Here is a 22,988-nt window from a genome sequence, read left to right as displayed (position 1 = left end):
ATTTGTTGTCTCGTCAATCGTTTGTCGTACCCTCAGTTGGACCTTTGTCAACACCCTCAGTTTTTAACACTGTCATATGAAGGTTTCTAATCATTTTGAAATAAATATTTTATTATTTTTTTCCATTTATTGTGTTAAAATATTAAAACATCAACTGAACTACATGATATTATGTCTGATTTACCTAAGAACATTGGTTATATGTTTAATATTAAAAAGGAGGTTAGAGATTTAAGGAATTTAGGACCTGGATTGTTCATAATAACCCCAACCCAATTTTTTTTTTTAGAAAATTTATTTTTTGACTTAGCTTCTTTACTGAATACCAGTATTACATAATTTAAGACTTTAAACTGTTGTCCGATAAATTAAATTAAAATACGTTTTTAAGTAATGTAATTAGGTTATGAAGTGAATAAATCTACAGTTTTAGAAAAAAAAAAAAAACATTTTCAGAAAAACCTGTTCCCTCACATGGTTAATTAGCTGAGACCTTTGTCTACAAATCTATCAGTTTATAATAAATGTACTATTAAATAATAAAAACGAACTTCTAAAACGTTTTGTCCCTTATCTGAAGAATCAGTGATTATTATTATTATATTATTATTTTTGTAATAACACTGATGTAGAAGCACCTAACCTAAGGTTGCAATCCTAAATTTGACTTGACATAACCCTAACTTGTCCCTCAAATCTTATTGGTTGATTGGAATGTTGTTCCAGGAACATGTTGCACTTGGTGAAATCAGGTTCTGCGTGTTGGACAGTACAATTTTTATTTGTTATTTTTTTTAGTGGCTGGTCCAACTCGCAACCGCTCAGAGCAGGGTTCAAAACGGCTTGCGAGGTGGGGGCGATAAAAAAACTGCAGCACTTTACCATCAGTCACTAGGGCTCCTATTGAGATATAAATATAAATTAAATTATTATTATTATAATGTTACATAAAGATGGATGTGTGTATGTACACATGAGTATTAGTGCCATATCAGACCATCATAACAATTTTAGGGTCTCTGCAATATACATTCTCTGATGCCCAAAGAGTTTCAGAAGTAGTAGTAGTAGAAGAAAAACAGGGTTCAAGATCCTTCTTCTAAAAGTTCAGTTCAGTCACTCCAAGATTTGTAGGTATGATCATAAAAGCCACAGTGAGAATATTTTTTTATTGTCAGGTCAGAATAAGGTGTCATCATCTGCTGCTCCCAGCCATGGGGAGAGCCTCAAGAGCTGTGGCCCCGAATCACGGGTTTGACTCACGCAAGGGTCAGATGTGTCAGACTCCAGCGAGCTCGGTGACCCCGTGACCTCAGACTCCAGCGAGCTCAGTGACCCCGAGACCGACCCCGTCCCCTCAAACGCATACGTGTGCAGACAGTCGAAGGGTGGGACGTAGGGGTCTTCATCTGCCTCAGCCAGACGATCCATAATAAACTGTTGAAAGACCCCGTCTTCTGGTCCTATGAGGTGAGAGTGACGTAGAGACATGCGGATACTGGTGGTGACTTGTTCTCGACAGAGCTTGCGCTCTCGCCGGTGCGGATGCCGAAGACAAACTGTTTGGTTGGGCTGTGTCTCTGGGACTGTAAAACTCAAGATTTTCTCAGAGAACTCTTCTGTTTCCAGCTCTTTTGTTGCCATTTTCTCCTGCCGTAATGTCTTGTATTTTCGCACAGCTAGAATTAACGTGGATAGCACTGCAGGGCAAGCCAGAAAGAGAAGTGTTTTACAATACAATATTTATTTATAAAGCACATTTAAAAACAACCAAAGCTGACCAAAGTGCTGTACAGAACAGAATAAAACTAAGAAAAATAAAAACAAATACTACACTTTTAAAATGAACACTTTTTAAACTGGATATAATTAAGAAAATCTTACCAGGGTCAGGTCCAGGACTTCATAAAAACATCAAATATATTAAAAACGGTATTAAAGGCACAATATGTAACATTTCTGGATTACAATTAGGAATATCCAAAGCCGATCTCAAGGATCAGGATCAGGGCCGATTAAGCATTTTTTTTAACTGATCGGTATCGGCTACCCTAAACCCGAGCCTTTATTTTACATCCGCTGTCACGCCAGTGTTGTGTTGTAGGATTGCCAGCCAGCGACCGCCATTAAATGGAAAAGAAGAAGCTCAAATGTGCTCGAGAACCAATGCAGTCTGTTCTAGCATGTCTCACACACACGTTCAAGCTTCCATGTTAGGCATGTTTGATGCACACTCAAATGTCATTTATTTACTATTAATTTTTAACTGCCGTCAGACTATTTTAGACATCTTTCCCATAATGTGTTGCTGTCGATTGCATCTTGGTTGGAACTTGACTGACACACTTTCATTCTAACACGGTGAGCATCATGCTTTCTAACCTAAAATCCACTTTTTTCCCTTTATGCTGCAATTATTCTGCTTATATAAATACATAATAAAATACAAAATGCACGTACAAAATAGAAGTTTATATCAGTAGTCTCATATTCAAAATTGTGACCACACAGTCATGTTTACACCTACTATTTATGTCTTTATAAAGTGTGTATATGGAGGAAAGGGAGGCAGTGCCCCCTAAAAAAATAAAAAATAAATCAATATTACAAACTTTTTGTAATATATTATCATGCTGATGATACTCAGCTCTATCTTTCTTTACGCCCTGATGAAACTTACCAATTCACAAAATTAACGGAATGCATAGCTGATATAAAAAATTGGTAACACTTTAGAATAATGGTCCGTAGTTAACAAGTAACTATGCAGGAAGTAATAGGTAGTACTGCATTAACACCGAACTTAATACTATTAACTAATATGGAAGCAATATTAACTAAGCAGTAAGTAATATCTAATTTAGTACAAAGGTAGTTCCTTGGTAGGTATTTGATTATTACTAAAGAAATGTATCCTCACTGAGAACTACTTGTGAACTAAGAAAGAATAACCAATTAATTACTAATCACAAAAGTAACATGTCTAAAAAGTGAACAATTGTGGGGTTTTTTTTTACTCTTAACATGGTCATAACATTTCAGAAGCTTGTGCCTCAAATGGGTTCTTAGTGGAAACCAGTTTATATTTCCCCAAATACATTAGCTACAGGTTGAGATTGTGACTACTACTCTTGCCAAAGGATGGACGCATGTTCTCTGTTTATTTCAAACTTAAACATAGAATAATACTAATAATGATAATTTGTTTAAAATTTTAAATAATTAGGAAGTGATGCTGACACTCATGATTGGATTAGTTCACTATTATGAGCTCTTGAGTGTCAGTTCAATATGTCTCAGACTCCAAAGACCTACCTTTATGTTACAGTAGCCGCCAGAGGAGGACTTCTCTTTAGGATATGAATATAAACATTGATGTTCTCTTGTCAAAAACAATTTGCATCCTTAATGAAGAAATTGGCTGCATTTATGTTGCGATAATCGCAAAACCACATCTTCCAGATTACAATGTTTGTTAGAATATTACTAGTGCCTGTACAGTATGTGTTAAATATAAAATTAAATAACTTGTATTACTTGTGAAAAACATGCTAACTCCTCACTAATTACTCAAGCGTTACCTTGTTATCCCGCATGAACTACTAGTGATGTGGCCCATTATTTTAAAGTGAAAAACATGCTAACTCCTCACTAATTACTCAAGCGTTACCTTGTTATCCCGCAGGAACTACTAGTGATGTGGCCCATTATTTTAAAGTGAAAAACATGCCAACTCCTCACTAATTAATCGAAATTAATGTTTTGACTCTATTGCATTCAAGACCCATAATACACTAAAACACAACATAAATTCACAAAATATATCAATTTTATTAGCTTGATGTAATCCAAATCTTTAGAATCCATACGTTGTTTGCAAGAAACAGATCCAAATTCAGCCCTTTATCCAGTGATCTTCATCTCCATTTCCGCTTCTCCCGAAGCGTTACGACATGTTTTACCGCAGTGATATCAGACGCTTATTGGCTCTCGCATGCTTCGTCACAGATTACGACATGCTGTGTTTAAATTGGTGTACTATATTTGAACTGGAGAAGCGCACGCGCCTTCACAGAGCGAACAGCGAACCGAAACTGGATTAACATTTTCATGGATTAATAATTTATATTCTGCTCTGTAACGTTACCTCATACAATACTGCCAGAGAGGACTGCGACACATCGTCATGTGAACAACTTTTGGTACCGGTTTTGATATTTTCTCAATAAATAAATGATTGTGATTATACCTGTCTGTTGTTTTTCTTTATAATTCTAGCCTACGTAACTTAGTTTACAGAAATTGTTAGGGGTAGGGGTAGGATTAGTTTTACTATGTTTTAATGCTATATTGTTAATAAAACTGCCATTTCCCTACACATATCTGTCCATTAAGTTTTATCCTTTTAATTTTGTCAATAAAATGGGTATGTTTAGGTGTGGGAGTAGGGTTAAGAGATCTTACATTTATAATCTATAAAATGGTAAAAGGGAAATTATACAGATATCGTTATGATATGAAATATTAGTAAATAGTTTACATTTTTTAGCTGTAAAATCGTAATAATGTTACGTTTAAACGTTGCAGATGCGTCCATATTAACGTTATACGTTTCAGCATCGAAACGTACAAAAAAGTATGTTTTCTATCTTTGAGAAAATTACGTATTACTACCTACGTATTACAATGAGACCAGGCTGCACTAGTAGTTAACAAGGGATACCAAGGTAACGCTTGAGTAATTAGTGAGGAGTTAGCATGTTTGTCACTTTAAAATAATGGGCCACATCACTAGTAGTTCCTGCGGGATAACAAGGTAACGCTTGAGTAATTAGTGAGGAGTTAGCATGTTTGTCACTTTAAAATAATGGGCCACATCACTAGTAGTTCCTGCGGGATAACAAGGTAACGCTTGAGTAATTAGTGAGGAGTTAGCATGTTTTTCACAAGTAATACAAGTTATTTAATTTTATATTTAACACATACTGTACAGGCACTAGTAATATTCTAACAAACATTGTAATCTGGAAGATGTGGTTTTGCGATTATCGCAACATAAATGCAGCCAATTTCTTCATTAAGGATGCAAATTGTTTTTGACAAGAGAACATCAATGTTTATATTCATATCCTAAAGAGAAGTCCTCCTCTGGCGGCTACTGTAACATAAAGGTAGGTCTTTGGAGTCTGAGACATATTGAACTGACACTCAAGAGCTCATAATAGTGAACTAATCCAATCATGAGTGTCAGCATCACTTCCTAATTATTTAAAATTTTAAACAAATTATCATTATTAGTATTATTCTATGTTTAAGTTTGAAATAAACAGAGAACATGCGTCCATCCTTTGGCAAGAGTAGTAGTCACAATCTCAACCTGTAGCTAATGTATTTGGGGAAATATAAACTGGTTTCCACTAAGAACCCATTTGAGGCACAAGCTTCTGAAATGTTATGACCATGTTAAGAGTAAAAAAAAAAACCCACAATTGTTCACTTTTTAGACATGTTACTTTTGTGATTAGTAATTAATTGGTTATTCTTTCTTAGTTCACAAGTAGTTCTCAGTGAGGATACATTTCTTTAGTAATAATCAAATACCTACCAAGGAACTACCTTTGTACTAATTTAGATATTACTTACTGCTTAGTTAATATTGCTTCCATATTAGTTAATAGTATTAAGTTCGGTGTTAATGCAGTACTACCTATTACTTCCTGCATAGTTACTTGTTAACTACGGACCATTATTCTAAAGTGTTACCAAAAAATTGGATGACTAGCAATTTCCTACTACTAAATTCTGGAAAAAACAGAGATTCTAATTATTGGACAAAATACTTCCTCACGTAATAACCTAGAATACTGTCTAACACTTGATGGCTGCTCTGACAAGTCCTCGTAGTCGGTTAGGAACCTGTGTGTGTGTGTGTGTGTGTGTGTGTGCTCTTTGATACCAATCTTTCATTTGAAAGTCACGTGTCTAGTATCTGTAAAACCGCATTCTAAATTATATCATATGCTCTCAATGATAAATGCGGAACAGTTAGTTCATGCGTTCATGACATCAAGACTAGATTATTGTAATGCTATTATGGGTGGTTGCCCTGCACGCTTAATAAACAATAATTCAATGTTAGGCTGCATAGATTAGGTCAGCCGGAACCGGGAACACTTCCCATAAATCCTGATGTACTCGTTACATCATAAGAAGAATGGCGTCTACGCTAATATTAGTCTCTCTGTTTATCCCGAGGTTTACTGCAGTCCGCCGGATCCAGATCTGATGAAGGACCAGTGCCTGGACACACACACACACACACACACACACTCCAGATCTGATGAAGGACCTGCACCTGGACGCGACGACAACGCAGTCCTGAAGTGTCACTAGTTTCTCCCCTGTGAAGGCCTCCCTCCCTCCCTCCCTTTACCTCTCTACAGATAAAGCGTTGTCGAGATAATTCAGGTTCACATGGCTACGCGGACGCGATAAAAAAATCTGTATTATACATTTTTCAAGGCTTGTACCTTGGATCCTATTTCATGGTTTGCATTCTCGAGCCATCAAGCACTGTTTTGTGCAAATGAGCAGCCGGTGTGGTGAAGTATCCGGTCACTCTGAAGTGATGGGTCCGGGCTGAGGACCCAATTAGTATGCCAGTAGTATGCCTGATCTAAATCTGTTCTCGCGATACGGTAAGGCAGTATCAGTGCAGTAATATCAGGTAAAGCTCATAGCACGATCATCGGATAACGTTAGCTGTATGCTATGCTACTATCTAAGCTAACTTAAAAACACACTAACAACGATAAATGTTTAATTTCACAATATATAGCTTCGGTTAAATACTAGTATATGAAACGTATAATTTAAAATACATTAAATACATTAATGACTCGTTATAACGTAGTACAAACGTCTTCTATAATAAAGTGATTTTGTATGATTTGTAACCAGGCACTAAAGCGATTACCCATAAAACGTGCTTTGAACCAATTGGATTGCTTGGGTCCTCAGCCCGGACCCATCACTTCAGAGTGACCGGATACTTCACCACACCGGATTGCATTAAGGGTTTTCTGTTAGAATGGTGTCGTGTTAGCGGCCCCTAAGTTAATAACTAATGATCTTTACAACGGAAGTGAATCAATCAAAACTAACTTTAGCTTTAACTTTAACTTTAACTTTATTCTAGAGCTGCTGTAAAGCCAAAACAATCTATGTTACTTTAATTTCCTATTATAACTGTAAAGCTGCTTTGAAATAATCTACAGTATATTGTTAAAAGCGCTATATAAATGAAGGTGACTTGACTACATTAGAGAAATCAGCAATTTTAACAAGTGTAACAGTGTCATTGCATCGCCTGTAAATGACATCATGGGCCCTATCTTGCACACAGCACAACTGACTTTGTACACCGACGCATGTTTCATTCCTATTTTGCACCCGACGCACAGCGGACTTTTCCCTCGACAGACGCACGTCAGTAAATGAGGAAATTAGGGAATGAACTTGCGCTCCCGGGGGCGGTTCAGCGCAAAGAGGAGGCGTGTTCCGGCGCAAACGTTCCCTGGTGCTATTTGGCAGTTCCAGAAAACAATTCCGCCACAGACCAGGAAAAACCTAGTCTAAAGTCAGTGGCGCGTTCAGATGCTATTTAAGGGCGCATGCTTGGCCCACTGTGCCATATAGGCATATAATAAAAACAGCAATGTAAAATATCCCACTCGCGGCCGCGCCCTGCTTCATACCACAGTAACATTAATAAAACTTTAATACTTTCGCATGAGCCCCATCTGATTGCTTCCATTGGCTGTGGAGGTGAAGATGCAACCTCCCATGATTCCACGCTCATTCACAAAGTCATCAAGCTACGCCCTTTTAATTGTTTTGAAGAAGCGACCTCTAGTGGCGAAACTTACATACTGTGCCTTTAATGTAATTGAAAGAAATATCCCTCAAATATTTATAATAGGAATGCCAGCTAAAATAATTCTTCAGTTTCTTTTTAGAAAAATGAGGCATGCACCCTATTTCTTTATCACAAATGCCATTTCAGATTTAAGGTAAACCAATGGTGATAACTGAAAACTGACCAGGTTGTGTACCAAAACAAAATGCTACATTGTCACAGTGCATGTCTGTAGAAATGTATCCATGTATGTGATAGTAAATACTTTCAAGATCAGATTGATATACTGTATGTTAGCACAACATGAATGGATCAATGCCTACTTAATCATTGCATCTTTTGTCTGTCATTAGTCAAGAGAGTTTCAAAGCAGGACATCTTGAAAGTCCATTTTGAGATGAGAAAAAAGTTTTAAATGTATTCAATTTTAATGTTAGCAGTTGGCATGATATGACAAGATAGCAAATGAGCTTTAGTGGTACTTTAGTCAGATAAACTCTGTCTATGACCACACCTCAAAAACTCCTGGTCGTTGGCCCTAGAAGTGACAGTGGAAACACAGCTATTAATGTTGCTCTTTAATAATTTGCTCTAAAATTATATATGCAGTCTCATTTGCGTACAGTATGTAATTAGCATTATGACACTTGATCAAGCATCAATGTTATTATATTAGTGTGAGGTCACACTGGTATATCAGTATATTTATTATGAAAGTTTATTAGATTGTTCACTGCTGTCATACTTGCCTGCTTGAAGCTTGAAGAATATTCCCTCATTAACACAAAAGCTCTGCTAGAAAAGAGAGTCTTGTGATTCAGTACTAATGCAACCTCAAATGTATCCCACAATTAAAGAGAACTGGAGAAATCTATCCTGTGCTATGCACCGCTTTTAAAAGATTCCTTAGAATCAGATGGTCATAATTGCACAGTGCCACTTCTCATTTAGCCTCACCTGCAAGTGTGATGAGGCAAACACACAGGCCCAGTAGAATCTGCATGTTGAGATCCAGAGCGAGCGCTTGGGCTTCAACACCAGCTGATGGACAGTGACCGGTCGGCTGGCACACACACACCCTGATGGTGAGAGTGGTGGTGCTGGACAGAATGGGGGAACCACTGTCTCTGATCACCACTGGAAGATAATAGTGTGTGCGATCATGTTGGGTGAAGGTGCTCCGCCGTGCCAGAATGCTAGCTGTGTTATCTGCAACAGTTTCAGATTACCATACAATTATATACACACAGTGCATTATACAAAGGGTATCCAGAAGACTTGATCATTGGATCTGTATATCAGTGGCATGCACTGCTTTTTTGAAATGAGGAGGCAAAGTCCTCATTATTTTTAAATGCTTTATTTTAATCCAGTGTAAATTATTGTTCCAGTTGCACTTAATGTTGACAAATTTTCCAGGTTAAATAAACATTACAGTTTAAAAACAGCAACAAATTAAATTCTAATTTGTATTTTTAAATGATCAATTTAATGAATGTTGTTTTCATTAAAACTAAATATCTCTTCAAGTTAGTATTTTTAAGAATTATTACATTTATTAATAAAAAGTAATTTCGAAGTTACTACATTATGTTTTTCATCTTAAATAACAGCCATAAGTTAAATGGTTATGGGTAATAGAATCCAAACCCCAAACTGTAGCTATATATTGCTAAATTATCATCTAGATTCTGTCAGACTGACTAAACAGAAAGTGCTGTTTGTTTGCTTGTGCTTGGCAAACATATTTCTGCTGAGTTCAGCATGAAACTTCTTGAAACTTGGTGTTTAGCACTGTACTGATCACATATGCTGTGTGAATACTCTATACCTAATTGATACCTATACCTAAAGTTTTTCAGCCACATGTTCTCCTTTGTCTTAGTTTCCCACCAATCATTAGTTTTATGGCCACTGATTAATCGTCACAGCTGCTTATCATTTAGTTCTTTGCTTCTGTCTATTTAAGTTCCTCTGTTTGTATCACTCATTGTCTGGTATTATTTGTGCACAGCACAAAGTTTTGTATTGATGGATCGTTGTTTGTTTTACTATTCTGAGTTATTTAATAAGTCTTGTTTTATTTCATCTTCCTTGGAAAAGCGTTTCACCAATATAGGCAGCAAAAGGCACTGTTTGTGCCGCAGGTATGTGTGAAACTGGCCATTCTAAACGTACAAAGCTAATGTTGTGACATACCTTGGTTGTCTCTGATGGTGAAGTTGGGATTGATGTGTTTGTCTGGGATCATGGAGAAATAGAAATGATGGCCATCTACAGGATCATCTGCATCAGTGGCACTGATCAACTCAATTAGCTTCAAGTGAGACATACAGAGAACATTACGATCTGTGCATGTACATGAATTCATCGACAGTTCAAACTCAACCAGTTAGAGAACCTTGCCAATAGGACATATACTTTGACTATTGTGTGTATATATCTAGGGATTGTTGAAATGTTGCTTTTATGTAAAAATAAAATCATCCAGTTAGATACAGAATATGGACTTGTTAGTGTAAATCTATTTGTTTTGAATACATCGGGCCACTGTTAGCTGTTAATCTTTCTGTGATTTCTCTACTTCACTGATCTAAACTGTTATTGTAACTAAAAGGGGTGAGCAAGTAATTCTCATAGGTGACAAAAAAAGCTTTATAATGTAAGGACCGATTATGAAAAAAGCTTTTGTGTGTTACCTCTCCTGCCTGTGTGTCCTCACACACATAGGGCTGATAGTCTTGTGACAGGGTAGGCACATTGTCATTGACATCCAGGACTGAGATGAGTACAGACACAGAGGAGGACAGCTGGTCATCTCCTGAAAGGTGCAGCAACACATACATGTTACTGTCGGTTGCCCATCAATTAATCAATCTTGTTCATTTTCAAAGTGTGTTTAAGTAACTATAAAAGATATATGATGGAAAAAAGACACTATAGTCTGAAATGTGTGATATTGTAACCTTACTCCTTCCTTGAATCGTATGAGGCAATTCATTAGGGAGAGAATGGGCTCTTGCTATAGATCAGTGGATCCCCACTAGGGGTCGCTAAAGATTTTTGAGGGGTTGCCAAACTCACTCTCAGTTTAAGGGTTACGAGTAAGAAATGTGAATATTCTTTGAATATTTTAATTATAGTGTATATAAAAAAAGAGAAGTAATTTTCTTAAAGTGTCATGTCAAAAAAGCTATATGTGCAGTACATTAAAGATGCTGAAATAGGGCATTCTTTTGTCTACTAATTGGTCAACAACAACATGCAGAGAAGATATTTTCCACGCAATTGACAACATACTTCACTAGGGAAAAAAAATCCCTCTAATAATTTAGTCACATGCTGCACATATGGAGCTGCTTCAATCATAAAAAAAAAAAAAAAAAAGTGTTTGAATGAAAAGGCTCACCAATGTCTCGTGATTCACCGTACGATACATTATCAAGCCCTGGCCAGCAAACACCTCTTTGATGAGCTGAATAAAATGCATTCGTCAACATGAACGTCTACACTACGAAAGCAGTCTGGTCAAATGCGTTTTCTACTACCTCTGGAAGTGGTCGGTGTCATCCACTTGTGATGATAGATGATAGTTTGAGATATGTTATTCTCAGCCGGGGTAAACTTGCCTCATACATGCACAGTACTTGGACAATCAAAGAAAAGTTCTGTGCAGGGGATTATGTGGGAAAAAAACATCTTTTGCCAGCAGCCATACCACCCTGTAGTCCAAGACTGGTTGCCCACTGAAGCTAAGCAGTGTTGAGCCTGGCTAGTACCTGGATGGGAGACCTCCTGGGAAACTAGTTTGCTGCTGGAAGAGTTGTTAGTGAGGCCAGCAGGGGGCGCTGCTCACCCTGTGGTCTGTGTGGGTACTAACGCCCCAGTATAGCTGGACAATCATTTTATTCTAGAGCTGCTTTAAAGCCAAAACAATCTCTGTTACTTTAATCTCCTATTATCACTGTAAAGCCACTTTGGAACAATCTACATTGTTAAAAGTGCTATATAAATGACTTGACTTGATTATAGTGATGGGCAGGGTGGGAATTATGTAATTTTAGGGGCAAGGCCATTTGGCCTCCACCTTTTTTTTTAGGGGCACCAAGGCCATATGACAGGGCACAAAGGCCATCGTACAATTCGATGGTTTTCCCATTCAGATTTGATACCATAACATCCTAATTTGGAATAAGACATGGATTATGACTTTTTTAATAAAAAAAAACATTTTTTAATGAGAGAGAGAGAGAGCGCCATTACATCCAGAAGGTATACACCCTCACACAACAATAGAAACAACATAAATGCCAATAAAAGCATTCAGAAACAACACAAATGCCAATAAAAGCATTCAGAAACAACACAAATGCCAATAAAAGCATTCAGAAACAACACAAATGCCAATAAAAGCATTCAGAAATACCACAAATGCCAATAAAAGCATTCAGAAACAACACAAATGCCAATAAAAGCATTCAGAAACAACACAAATGCCAATAAATTAATAATTTCCTGCATTGTCGAACGCTCTTCTTCATGTGTTTCAAATATGGACTATAATGTTTAGTAGAGCGCCCTCAGGCTGCTGGTATGAATTGAAAACACAGCACATCAGTATACAGCGCTCATAATGATTACATCGACGCATTTGGCTATAAATTCAATAAAATATTATTCCTGTCAATAGAAATCTGATGTAAACTGAGAATATATCAATATTTCTCCAAATCTGCACACTTTTGAGCTAAGAGCCGTGAGGGACGTTGTTTTGTGAATCGCTTTCATGACGACAGCACAGGAGTTTTTTATGAATGGGAGCGTCTGACGCTCATAATTCATATTAAAGGTATCGACTCATTTTTGCATTTCATAACTCCTGACACAAATTAAGACATAACTGTCAATATAAATTTCTCAGAATACAATAATGGTCAAATACTGAAACGTGAGTCTTATATCTTTTTAATGATGTAAGTTATAGTTTGTCAAGGTAATAACATTAAATCTTATAGTAACTTTGAACTATTAAAAAAAAAAAAAAACGCTTCAGTGCGCCGACGCCGTTACCTCTGGAACCTTGCATAGGGCCCTTTTCTGAAAAGGGCACTTATCTACTAGCAAACAGATTTTGATATTTTTAGGTCAAACCGTTCTTGTCTGTCAGTCATATAATGCAGGTCTATGGTCACGGTCTCAAAGAGCTAGCACAGAGTCCAAATTAAAACAATTCCCCATCGTCCAAATTAAACAATTCCCATCGTAAGTACACATTGATGGCCTAAGACACGAAACGAGCGGTTTGTGTGAGAAAACGAACAGTATTTATATAGTTTTTATCTCTTGTAACACAACGACGTCGTGATCTGAGGGCGCCCGCGCTTCCTGCTGTGTGACGTGTGCGCAGACTGGTGCATAGATTGACATATAGATTTCGCCTTGGCTACGGCAGTTCATGAACGAATGCCGTAGCCAAGGCGAAATCTAGTGTATATATCTATGCACCAGTGTCGACAACAGAGTGTCGTTCTTCTGTTGGTGCTGACGTTACATGCTTCTTGCACTGCTGTTTTGATGCGTGAGATCATCGATGTGATTATGACACTGCACCTGCGCGAATCCACAAACTAATTGAAGTTCAGAGACTACTTGGGTGGAACTTGGACAGGGCCAGGGCACACAGGCCACTGTGGCCGTACGATGATTTTTTTTTCACGGGGCATGAAGGCCAAAGTGTAGGGCAACGGCAGCCATGGCCGCGTGGCCGCGGTATAATTCCCACCCTGGTGATGGGGACACTATACTGTAACAAGCACCGTCCTTCGGATGAGATGTTAAACCGAGGTCCTGACTCTCCGTGGTCATGTAAAATCCCATGCTATCATATACTGTTGTGTACCAACATTAACACAACATTTCCCCAAAATCATGTTTAATCGGAGATACGAGATTTATGACTTTGGAGCAGGGAGATACGAGGTTACGCTGTCATTGATTAGAACGGTACGGACACAGACGTCGCTGCTGCCAGCAGTGTTCATCAAAGTCTGCATTCGCGTTGAGCCTTTTGACAAGAGAAAAGGCTTTAAGAGCTATTCAAATCTAATGATTTGTGGTTACATACATCTTCCTAAACTCCATTTTAAACGTTTAAGCGATATGAGTGATGCAATACCAAAATACTAGGCTGTCTAAAATAGGCGGAAATTAATCTGCACGCAAACAAAGTCGGTGGTCGCGTTGAGCCTTTTGACAAGAGAACAGGCTTCAACAGTTAACCAAAGCTAACGACTGTGGTTGCATACATCTTCCTAAACTCCATTTTAAAGGTTTAAGAGCCATAAGTGAAGCAGGACAAAAAACGATGAGGTGACTATAGGCTGTAATAGGCAGAAATTAGCCTGCACGCAAACTTACCTTCGTGGCTCACAGGCTTCCTTCTGCACCGAAGCATTACAGCTATCGATTTTTAACAAAACAGGCCTACTCAAATGTATCTAACCTAACTATTTTCACTCGTTATTGTCTAAAAAACAGACAGTTATCCAAAGATAGGCTTACTTGGCGCCAGTAGACAGACCTTTTTTCTCCCATAAATAAAACCTGCTACTTGGGGTATTTTACATGCACACTGCCAACTTCGAGTCAGTAAAATAATAATAAAAACAATAATTTAATGCTGGTATCCAAAACATTTAATTCAATTCAAGTTTTATATTAGATACATTTTAAAACTTCAATGAACACGTATAATAAGCCTAGTAATAAGCCTAGTAATAAGTAGACATTTAAAATACATCAATAACTGATATCATAGTTAAGGCTTGCTTTACGTGTTGCTCGACGAGGATTTCTTAATCGTTGCGACTTTCAATCTTGAGGAGACAAAATGCCGCGAGGCTCCCGCGGAGTGAAGAAGAGGTGGAGTTACGAGACTTCTCAGACAGTTGAAGTGTCCAATGGAGTTAAGAGATTTGTTCTCAAGCTATTTTCAACACTTTAGATTGGTTAATAATTTCTATTAAAAAAAAATACAAAAAATAAACAGAACCACGTGGGGACTGACCAATAGCATCGATTTGTGAAAAAATATGAAATTGACTAAATTTGGACATACAAGGTTTCCGCCCGACAGCGACGATATGAAAGCGCTATATAAATACCTCATTCATTCATTCATCTTTCAGATTGACTGTGAACTGTGAACTAGTCATTCTGATTAATTGAATGAGAAAGAGTCACTTCACTGAATACTTGCTGGCTATGAAATAAATAACTATTACCTTTGTGGCAAGGGGGGCGCGGTTCAGTGAGGTCTGCAACAGGAGAGAGAGCCAGGAGACAAGCGCTTTGAAAGTAGGTTAAGTGCAAATGACAAACACCTGTGTCTTGTTTCAGTAATTGGTGTGGAGAGACTGGATTAAAGCCAACGGGAAACAGGAAGCTGGAGAGAGATTGACTGAGGGCTTGTGGCGATCGGGTGAATGCTCTTGAGAGCTGCCGTTGGATTGAATGTGTTGAAAGACTTAATTTGAGTTTATCTGTTTGTTTTTGAGCAGTTTATAAAATAAATCCACGAGCCTCAGTAAAGCCGTGTCATGATACAAAACTGGAAGCAATTGCGGGTGAACAATATATTTATTGGAACTTCAACACAGAATAAGACAATTCAGGAAGGAAGGTTCCTCTCAAGGCGTGGTCGCGATCTCGCGAGTAAACAGCAGCTCCGGACGGTCCACACAGGGGAAGACGCTCAGACTCGGACACACAGGGACTTCGATGGTCAAGTGCTCGGTGCAGAGTGCAGGTGCTCGGTGGTCTGTGCTCGGGTGCGGTGAAACAACAGGGATCCACTGTAGACACGACAACCCGGAAGACGACACGAACATGCAAGCAGGAACAGGCAAACAACGGATGGACACTGGAATGGAGAGGTGAGTGAGTATAAATAGGGAACGGTAATGTGAATCAGCTGAGGTGGAGAATGAGAAGATTGCGAGCAGCTGGAGCACTGAACAAACACGTGAGCGGGACAACGCCCACTCACGCAAACTCACAGACATGTAAACAACAATGACACGAGACACAGAGGAAACAATGAATTCACAACCGTGACAGTACCCCCTCTCCTAGGAATGCCTCACGGCATTCCCAGAACTCCTTACCTGTCGATTGTAATCATCGATAAGGGAGTGATCCAGGATGTCACGAGCAGGAACCCAACTTCTCTCCTCCGGACCGTAACCTTCCCAATCCACCAAGTACTGAAATCCGCGTCCCCTCCGCCTGGAATCCAGAATACGACGAACCGAATAGGATGGTTCCCCATCTACGAGACGCGGCGGGGGGGGAACCGGGGCTGGCGGATTAATGCGTGCAAAAAAGACGGGCTTAATTTTGGACACATGGAAAACGGGATGAATCCTCCTGTACACTGGAGGAAGATTGAGGCGGACTGTCACCGGACTAACGATCTTAGTGACAGAAAACGGGCCAATGAATTTGGGTGCCAACTTATTGGAAACGGAGCGGAGCGGAATGTCCTTAGTAGAAAGCCACACTTTGGAACCGACGACGTATACGGGAGGCCTTGACCGGTGGCGATCGGCCTTGGCCTTGGTGCGTTCCCGCACTTGGAGGAGAGTCTCACGGGCCCTCGTCCAAGTACGGTGACACCTCTGGATGAAGGCGTGGGCGGAGGAGACCGCGACTTCGGACTCAGCACTAGGAAAAACAGGTGGTTGGTACCCTACACTACACTTAAACGGAGATAGGCCCGTGGATGACACTGGTAACGTATTGTGGGCGTACTCCACCATGGAAAGTTGTTGACTCCAGGAGGAGGGATTCTTGGAGACCAAACATCGTAATGATCTTTCCAAATCTTGGTTGGCTCTCTCAGTTTGGCCATTGCTCTGGGGATGAAACCCAGAGGACAGACTGACCGTCGCCCCCAGTAACTTACAAAACTCTCGCCAAAATCTGGACACAAACTGGGGTCCCCTGTCAGAAACCACGTCTGTCGGGAGGCCATGTAACCGAAAGACGTGATCAACGACTGCCACCGCTGTCTCCTTGGCTGAAGGTAATTTGGGCAAGGGAATAAAGTGGGCTGCCTTCGAGAATCGGTCCACCACGGTCAAAACTACCGTGTTACCCTGGGAGGGTGGGAGGGCGGTGATAAAATCTAGAGCGATGTGGGACCAAGGTCTCGAAGGCACCGACAGCGGTTGAAGTAACCCAGCTGGGGGTCGATTGGACGACTTACCAATGGCACAACTAGAGCAAGCCAAAACAAAATTGCGAACATCACGAGCCATCAGGGGCCACCAGAATCGCTGCTTAACTAGAAATATGGTACGACTCACCCCTGGATGACAAGCTAGACTGGAACTATGACCCCACTGGACGACTTCTGATCGTAATTCCTCCGGCACAAATAAGCGGTTAGGTGGGCACCGGATCGGAGGCGTTACCCCTTCTAAGGCCCTCTTGACCTTCGATTCGACCTCCCATGTGAGCGAAGAGATAATCAGGTTCTCAGGAAAAATGCGCTCAGGAGTAGCTTCGTGTTCGGGACGATCAAAAATACGCGACAAAGAATCGGGTTTGACGTTTTTGGAACCCGGACGATAGGAAAGTGTAAAATCGAAACGACCGAAAAAAAGTGCCCACCGAGCCTGCCTGGAGTTCAATCTTTTAGCGGTTCTAATGTACTCCAAATTCTTGTGATCAGTCCAGACTGTAAAGGGTACCCCTGAACCCTCTAACCAGTGACGCCATTCCTCCAAAGCTAACTTGACTGCCAACAACTCCCGGTTACCAATGTCATAGTTTCGTTCGGCAGGAGATAATCGATGTGACAAAAACGCGCAGGGATGCATTCTGTCGTCTGAAGGTGAACGTTGTGAAAGCACTGCACCTACCCCCACCTCCGACGCATCGACCTCTACCACGAACTGACGTGAAGCATCAGGGGCTATGAGAATGGGAGCTGAAACAAAGCGGCTCTTGAGTTTGGCAAACGCAGCCTCAGCTGCGTCTGACCACCTGAACGCAGTTCTGGGAGAGGTCAAGGCGGTCAGAGGTGCGGCTAGTTGGCTGAAATTGCGAATAAAACGCCGATAGAAGTTGGCGAATCCCAGAAACCGCTGCAGGGCCTTGCGGGAATCTGGGATTGGCCACTCTACCACAGCCTTAACCTTGTCAGGGTCCATAAGCATACCTTCAGACGACACGATGTGTCCCAGGAAAGGAACTGACTGTGCATGGAAAACGCATTTCTCCGCCTTGACAAAAAGCCCATTCTCTAGCAACCTCTGAAGTACTAGTCGTACGTGTTGCACATGTTCCTGGAGAGACGAAGAAAAAATCAATATGTCATCCAGGTAAACATATATGAACTGATCGATCATGTCTCGCAACACATCATTGACTAGTGCCTGGAAGACTGCGGGACTATTGGAAAGCCCAAAAGGCATAACCAAATATTCAAAATGCCCCCTGGGGGTGTTAAAAGCAGTCTTCCATTCGTCCCCCTCCCTGATGCGGACCAAATGATAAGCATTACGCAAGTCCAATTTAGTGAAGAGAGACGCTCCCTGCAACCTCTCGAAGGCTGAAGACATCAACGGCAAAGGATAAGTATTCTTTACCGTGATGTTATTCAGCCCTCGGTAATCAATGCAAGGTCGCAGAGAACCGTCCTTCTTCCCCACAAAAAAGAACCCCGCCCCCGCTGGAGAAGAGGAAGGGCGGATGAACCCGGTTGCTAGAGAATCAGAAATATATTTCTCCATAACCTCTCTCTCAGGAACTGAAAGTGAATAAATCTTGCCTTTAGGCGGAGACTTACCTGGCAATAAATCTATAGCACAGTCATAGGGACGATGCGGAGGGAGAGAAGCAGCTCTAGACTTACTGAACACTTCACTCAGGTCACGGTACTCCTCGGGCACGTTTGATAAATCCACCGCTTCCTCCTGTAACACAGGAACAGAAACAACAGAACAAGCAGACACAAGACACGAACTGTGACACTCAGTGCTCCAAGCTGAGATGGTACGTCTCTTCCAATCGATGCGGGGGTTGTGTAAACTGAGCCAAGGGTGTCCTAAAACTATGGGTGTGAGTTGAGAGTCAGTGATGTAAAATGATATGGTTTCAGCATGATTTCCAGAAGTGATGAGTGTAAGTTTCTCGGTGACCAAGGAGATGGGGGGTAAAGTCTGTCCGTTCAATGCGTTGACTGTGATCTTCTGGGAAAGTGTATGAAGGGGAATCTGTAACTGAAGTGCAAACTGATGATCCAAAAAGTTACCTTCTGCCCCAGAGTCAATGAGTGCAGTGCAGTGGTGATCCAGAGTTGACCATCTCAGTCTTACCGGGAGGATGGTGGAAGTGGATGAGGTCTTACCTGCGGAGATCCCACCCGATAGTAGCCTCAAACTTACTATCGGGCTGGGCCTTTTACTGGACAGCTGTAGGCATAATGTCCGTTGCCACCACAATAGAGACAAAGGCCCTGGGATCTCCGCCTTTCTTTCTCCTCCCGGGAAAGCCGAGCTCGCCCCACCTGCATGGGCTCGGGATCGTGGGAGCCGAACGTGTCCAGGCCGCTGGACCGCTGGTTCTCACTCCTACTCGGAACTGGGTTGGTGGCTGTTCTCTGCCCTATCCTGGACAGACGGGCGTCCACTCTCAGGGCCAGGTCTATGAGTCCATTGAGCGTTGAAGGAAGGTCCAGGGCGTAGATTTCTCTCTGGACACGTTCGGCCAGCCCATGCAGGAAATGGTCCCACTGCGCCTCCTCGTTCCAGCGACACCCGGCCGCCAGGGTCTTAAACTCGATGGAATAATCTGACACCGATCGGTCTCCTTGACGTAGGTCAGTCAAGACCCTGGCAGCCTCCTTCCCCTCGACGGCTCGATCGAAGACCCGTCTCATCTCCGCCGAGAGGGCTTGGAACGAGGAGCAGCACTGGTCTCGATTCTCCCACACTGCAGTTCCCCAAAGCGCCGCTCTCCCAGTCAATAGCGTCAGCACGAAGGCTACTTTCGCCTCCTCCTTTTCAAAAGTTCTGGGCTGTAATGAGAAATGCATACTGCAACGTGTCAGAAATGGACGGCAGAAATTCGGCTCACCAGAGTATAATTCAGGCGTGGGCAGTCTGGGTTCCGACTGGGAGAGAGGCACGGGTGGTGTGGGGGGAACTGCAAGTGCTGCTGGAGGTGCTGGCGCAGTGGGGGTTTGTAGCTGATGGAATCGCTGGGTGAGCTCGGACACCTGTGTGACCAGAGTCTGGATGGCGCGTCCTGTCTCCCCCTGGCTGCGCTCCTGTGCATCCATCCGGCCGATGCACACTCGAATGAAATCCTCTAAGGAAGCCGATGAATCACCCGCTGCTCCCATCGTTTGGTCCATCCGTTCTGTCATGATACAAAACTGGAAGCAATTGCGGGTGAACAATATATTTATTGGAACTTCAACACAGAATAAGACAATTCAGGAAGGAAGGTTCCTCTCAAGGCGTGGTCGCGATCTCGCGAGTAAACAGCAGCTCCGGACGGTCCACACAGGGGAAGACGCTCAGACTCGGACACACAGGGACTTCGATGGTCAAGTGCTCGGTGCAGAGTGCAGGTGCTCGGTGGTCTGTGCTCGGGTGCGGTGAAACAACAGGGATCCACTGTAGACACGACAACCCGGAAGACGACACGAACATGCAAGCAGGAACAGGCAAACAACGGATGGACACTGGAATGGAGAGGTGAGTGAGTATAAATAGGGAACGGTAATGTGAATCAGCTGAGGTGGAGAATGAGAAGATTGCGAGCAGCTGGAGCACTGAACAAACACGTGAGCGGGACAACGCCCACTCACGCAAACTCACAGACATGTAAACAACAATGACACGAGACACAGAGGAAACAATGAATTCACAACCGTGACAAGCCGACCCTGTCTTTTTCCTTCCATATACTGAACCTCATCACAACCTTACAATCCATCTGTTTTCAAATACATATTATTTGAATATCTCGACATTGATGTCTGTCAAAAAATAATGTCAAAAATACATGGTAGTATTTATGAAAAGCAGAGGTCCAGCAAGTTCATGCATTTCCTGGAAAACCCACACTACCGGTTTGTTTTGACCAAGTCATCACTTTCTGAAAAGAGGGTGAAAATGGCAGAGTTTTAGAGACGATAACTTAGTAATATATAACATGTATTAACATATGAATTTGTTCCTCACTTTTTTTTAATAGCGCTTTATATAGTACAGATTTGTTCAAAGCAGCTTTACAATGATCAACAGGAAAATAATGATTTAATTATGCAAACAGTTAAAGTAATCTGTAAAGCAGCTGTAAAAAGAGAAAAGTGTCTGTTGTGAGACTCAGCGCGTCACTGACAAAACTTTTTATTTAAAAAAAATAAAATGTGCATATCTTACCGTTTTCTTCTAATTCTATCCTTCAAATACAATAGTATTTTTCATAATATTGGGAAGACCCCGAAAATGGTTATCATTAGGCTACTGTCCATGCATGACACCAACAGCACCTGCATGCAGCAGAGGTTTTACAGCCTACTGTCATCAGACTTATTCAAACCGGCCAATGGACTGTTCAATCACCGAGCGTGTCCTTCAGTGTCTGTCATTATAGGCCTACTGACTATGTTGCTAAGCCATCTGCTTAGACGAAGTGTGCATCATTGATCATTATTCACACTCTATTTTCTCAGAACATTAGTTCTGCTATTTAGAACACAATTCAAAGCAAAATTATCAATCCTCGCTGTAGTTAACCCTCTGGGGTATAAGGGGTTTTGGGGGTCCTTGAGATGTTCTGACATGCCCTGACATTTGTGCTTTTTTCAGTTGCTTATAAACATATTAATGGCAAAGGTATAATTACACTCTATTTAGCACAAACAGGGCTATCATAATATGTGAGCAACATGTATGTACATGTTTGTATTTTTGAGAGAATAATGTTTATGCATGGTTATTGAAAAAACTAAAAACTAAAGTTTCTGAAATAAGGCCACAATCACATACTAAATATGTGTCCACAAGACTTTTGACTAATGGATGTCTTCGCCAAGAGTTTTTTCTTCAAAATGATCTGAAAATCATCCTGCCTAATCATTCACATAAAACAATACATTAATTTAAATTTTGCAAGACACTTTCTGTTTGGAAAGGCAATATGCGAGTGGGTGTCAACGATCCAACACCATCATGCATATAGAGTAGTTCACACCTGAGGAGACAATGGGGCCCGCATACTTAATGAGCCATTCATTCAGGTGTGTCACTGAGCCATAAGAAAGAATGCAAGAGCAATATATATATTCTACCAAACTGGTTCACAGTTGGAAGCATTTTTATTTTTTTATTTTCACAAATTGTGCTTGCAAATTGTGTAATATCCAAAGAAAACATGTCTAGTAATTGTGCAGTTAATTCTCATACTGTATTTTCAGTTTTGGAATATGTATCCTCTCCCCAAATTTGTCACTAATAAAACACAATAAAAATTATTTAAAGAAAAGGCTTATATTTACCTTTTAATAGTTTGTTACATCTACCTTGTAAATATATTAAATATATTTTTTTATTAAAAAGGTTACAATTACAACAACAATTCAAGTGTAATCTTTCTTTGTAAAAACTAAAGTATACATTTTATCATACATATTTCAAAATTAAGGATTCATTACTTGAATATAGCCTAGGCTACATTGGAACAAACACTATAACATATTATTTGATTACTTTATTTTTGACAAAACATACTATATTTAACATATGAATTCAAGCTTCATGCCTGTGTGTCTTTATGCCTGTTTGACTGAGTATTCGCTGAGTTATTGTTCATTTTCGGACGCGTTTCAGAATTGACTTCACTGACAGAGAGAAAGCAGAACTCACATCATGTTTATTTTTCTTTATTTGGCAAAAAGCACAACACTTTGTTTTTATTGTGAGAATACACAAAAATAATACACACTAAACAGGATCGATTGATGTATGAAACTGGTTTGTAAGATCAAAGT

The 22,988-nt window shown here is 40.6% G+C and overlaps 1 protein-coding gene across 2 annotated transcripts in view; it reads right to left on the bottom strand.

Annotated features, from left to right (window-relative positions):
• Positions 1-293: 293 nt before the first annotated feature.
• Positions 294-22,988, bottom strand: part of cdh19 (cadherin 19, type 2) — a 78,742-nt gene continuing 56,047 nt past the window's right edge. For both annotated transcript variants that reach the window (XM_084102661.1, XM_084102662.1), the window contains exons 9-12: positions 10,618-10,739; positions 10,118-10,235; positions 8,876-9,127; positions 294-1,700 (exon numbers count right to left, since the gene is read on the bottom strand). In XM_084102661.1, coding sequence (XP_083958787.1) covers positions 1,180-1,700; positions 8,876-9,127; positions 10,118-10,235; positions 10,618-10,739 — 1,013 coding nt within the window. In that variant the 3' untranslated portion in view covers positions 294-1,179. The remainder of the gene's footprint in view (positions 1,701-8,875; positions 9,128-10,117; positions 10,236-10,617; positions 10,740-22,988) is intronic.

This window comes from Abramis brama (assembly GCF_963993115.1).
Source record: "Abramis brama genome assembly, chromosome: 24".
NCBI classification, from domain to species: domain Eukaryota; kingdom Metazoa; phylum Chordata; class Actinopteri; order Cypriniformes; family Leuciscidae; genus Abramis; species Abramis brama.
This window is presented reverse-complemented; position numbering and strand designations above follow the sequence as displayed.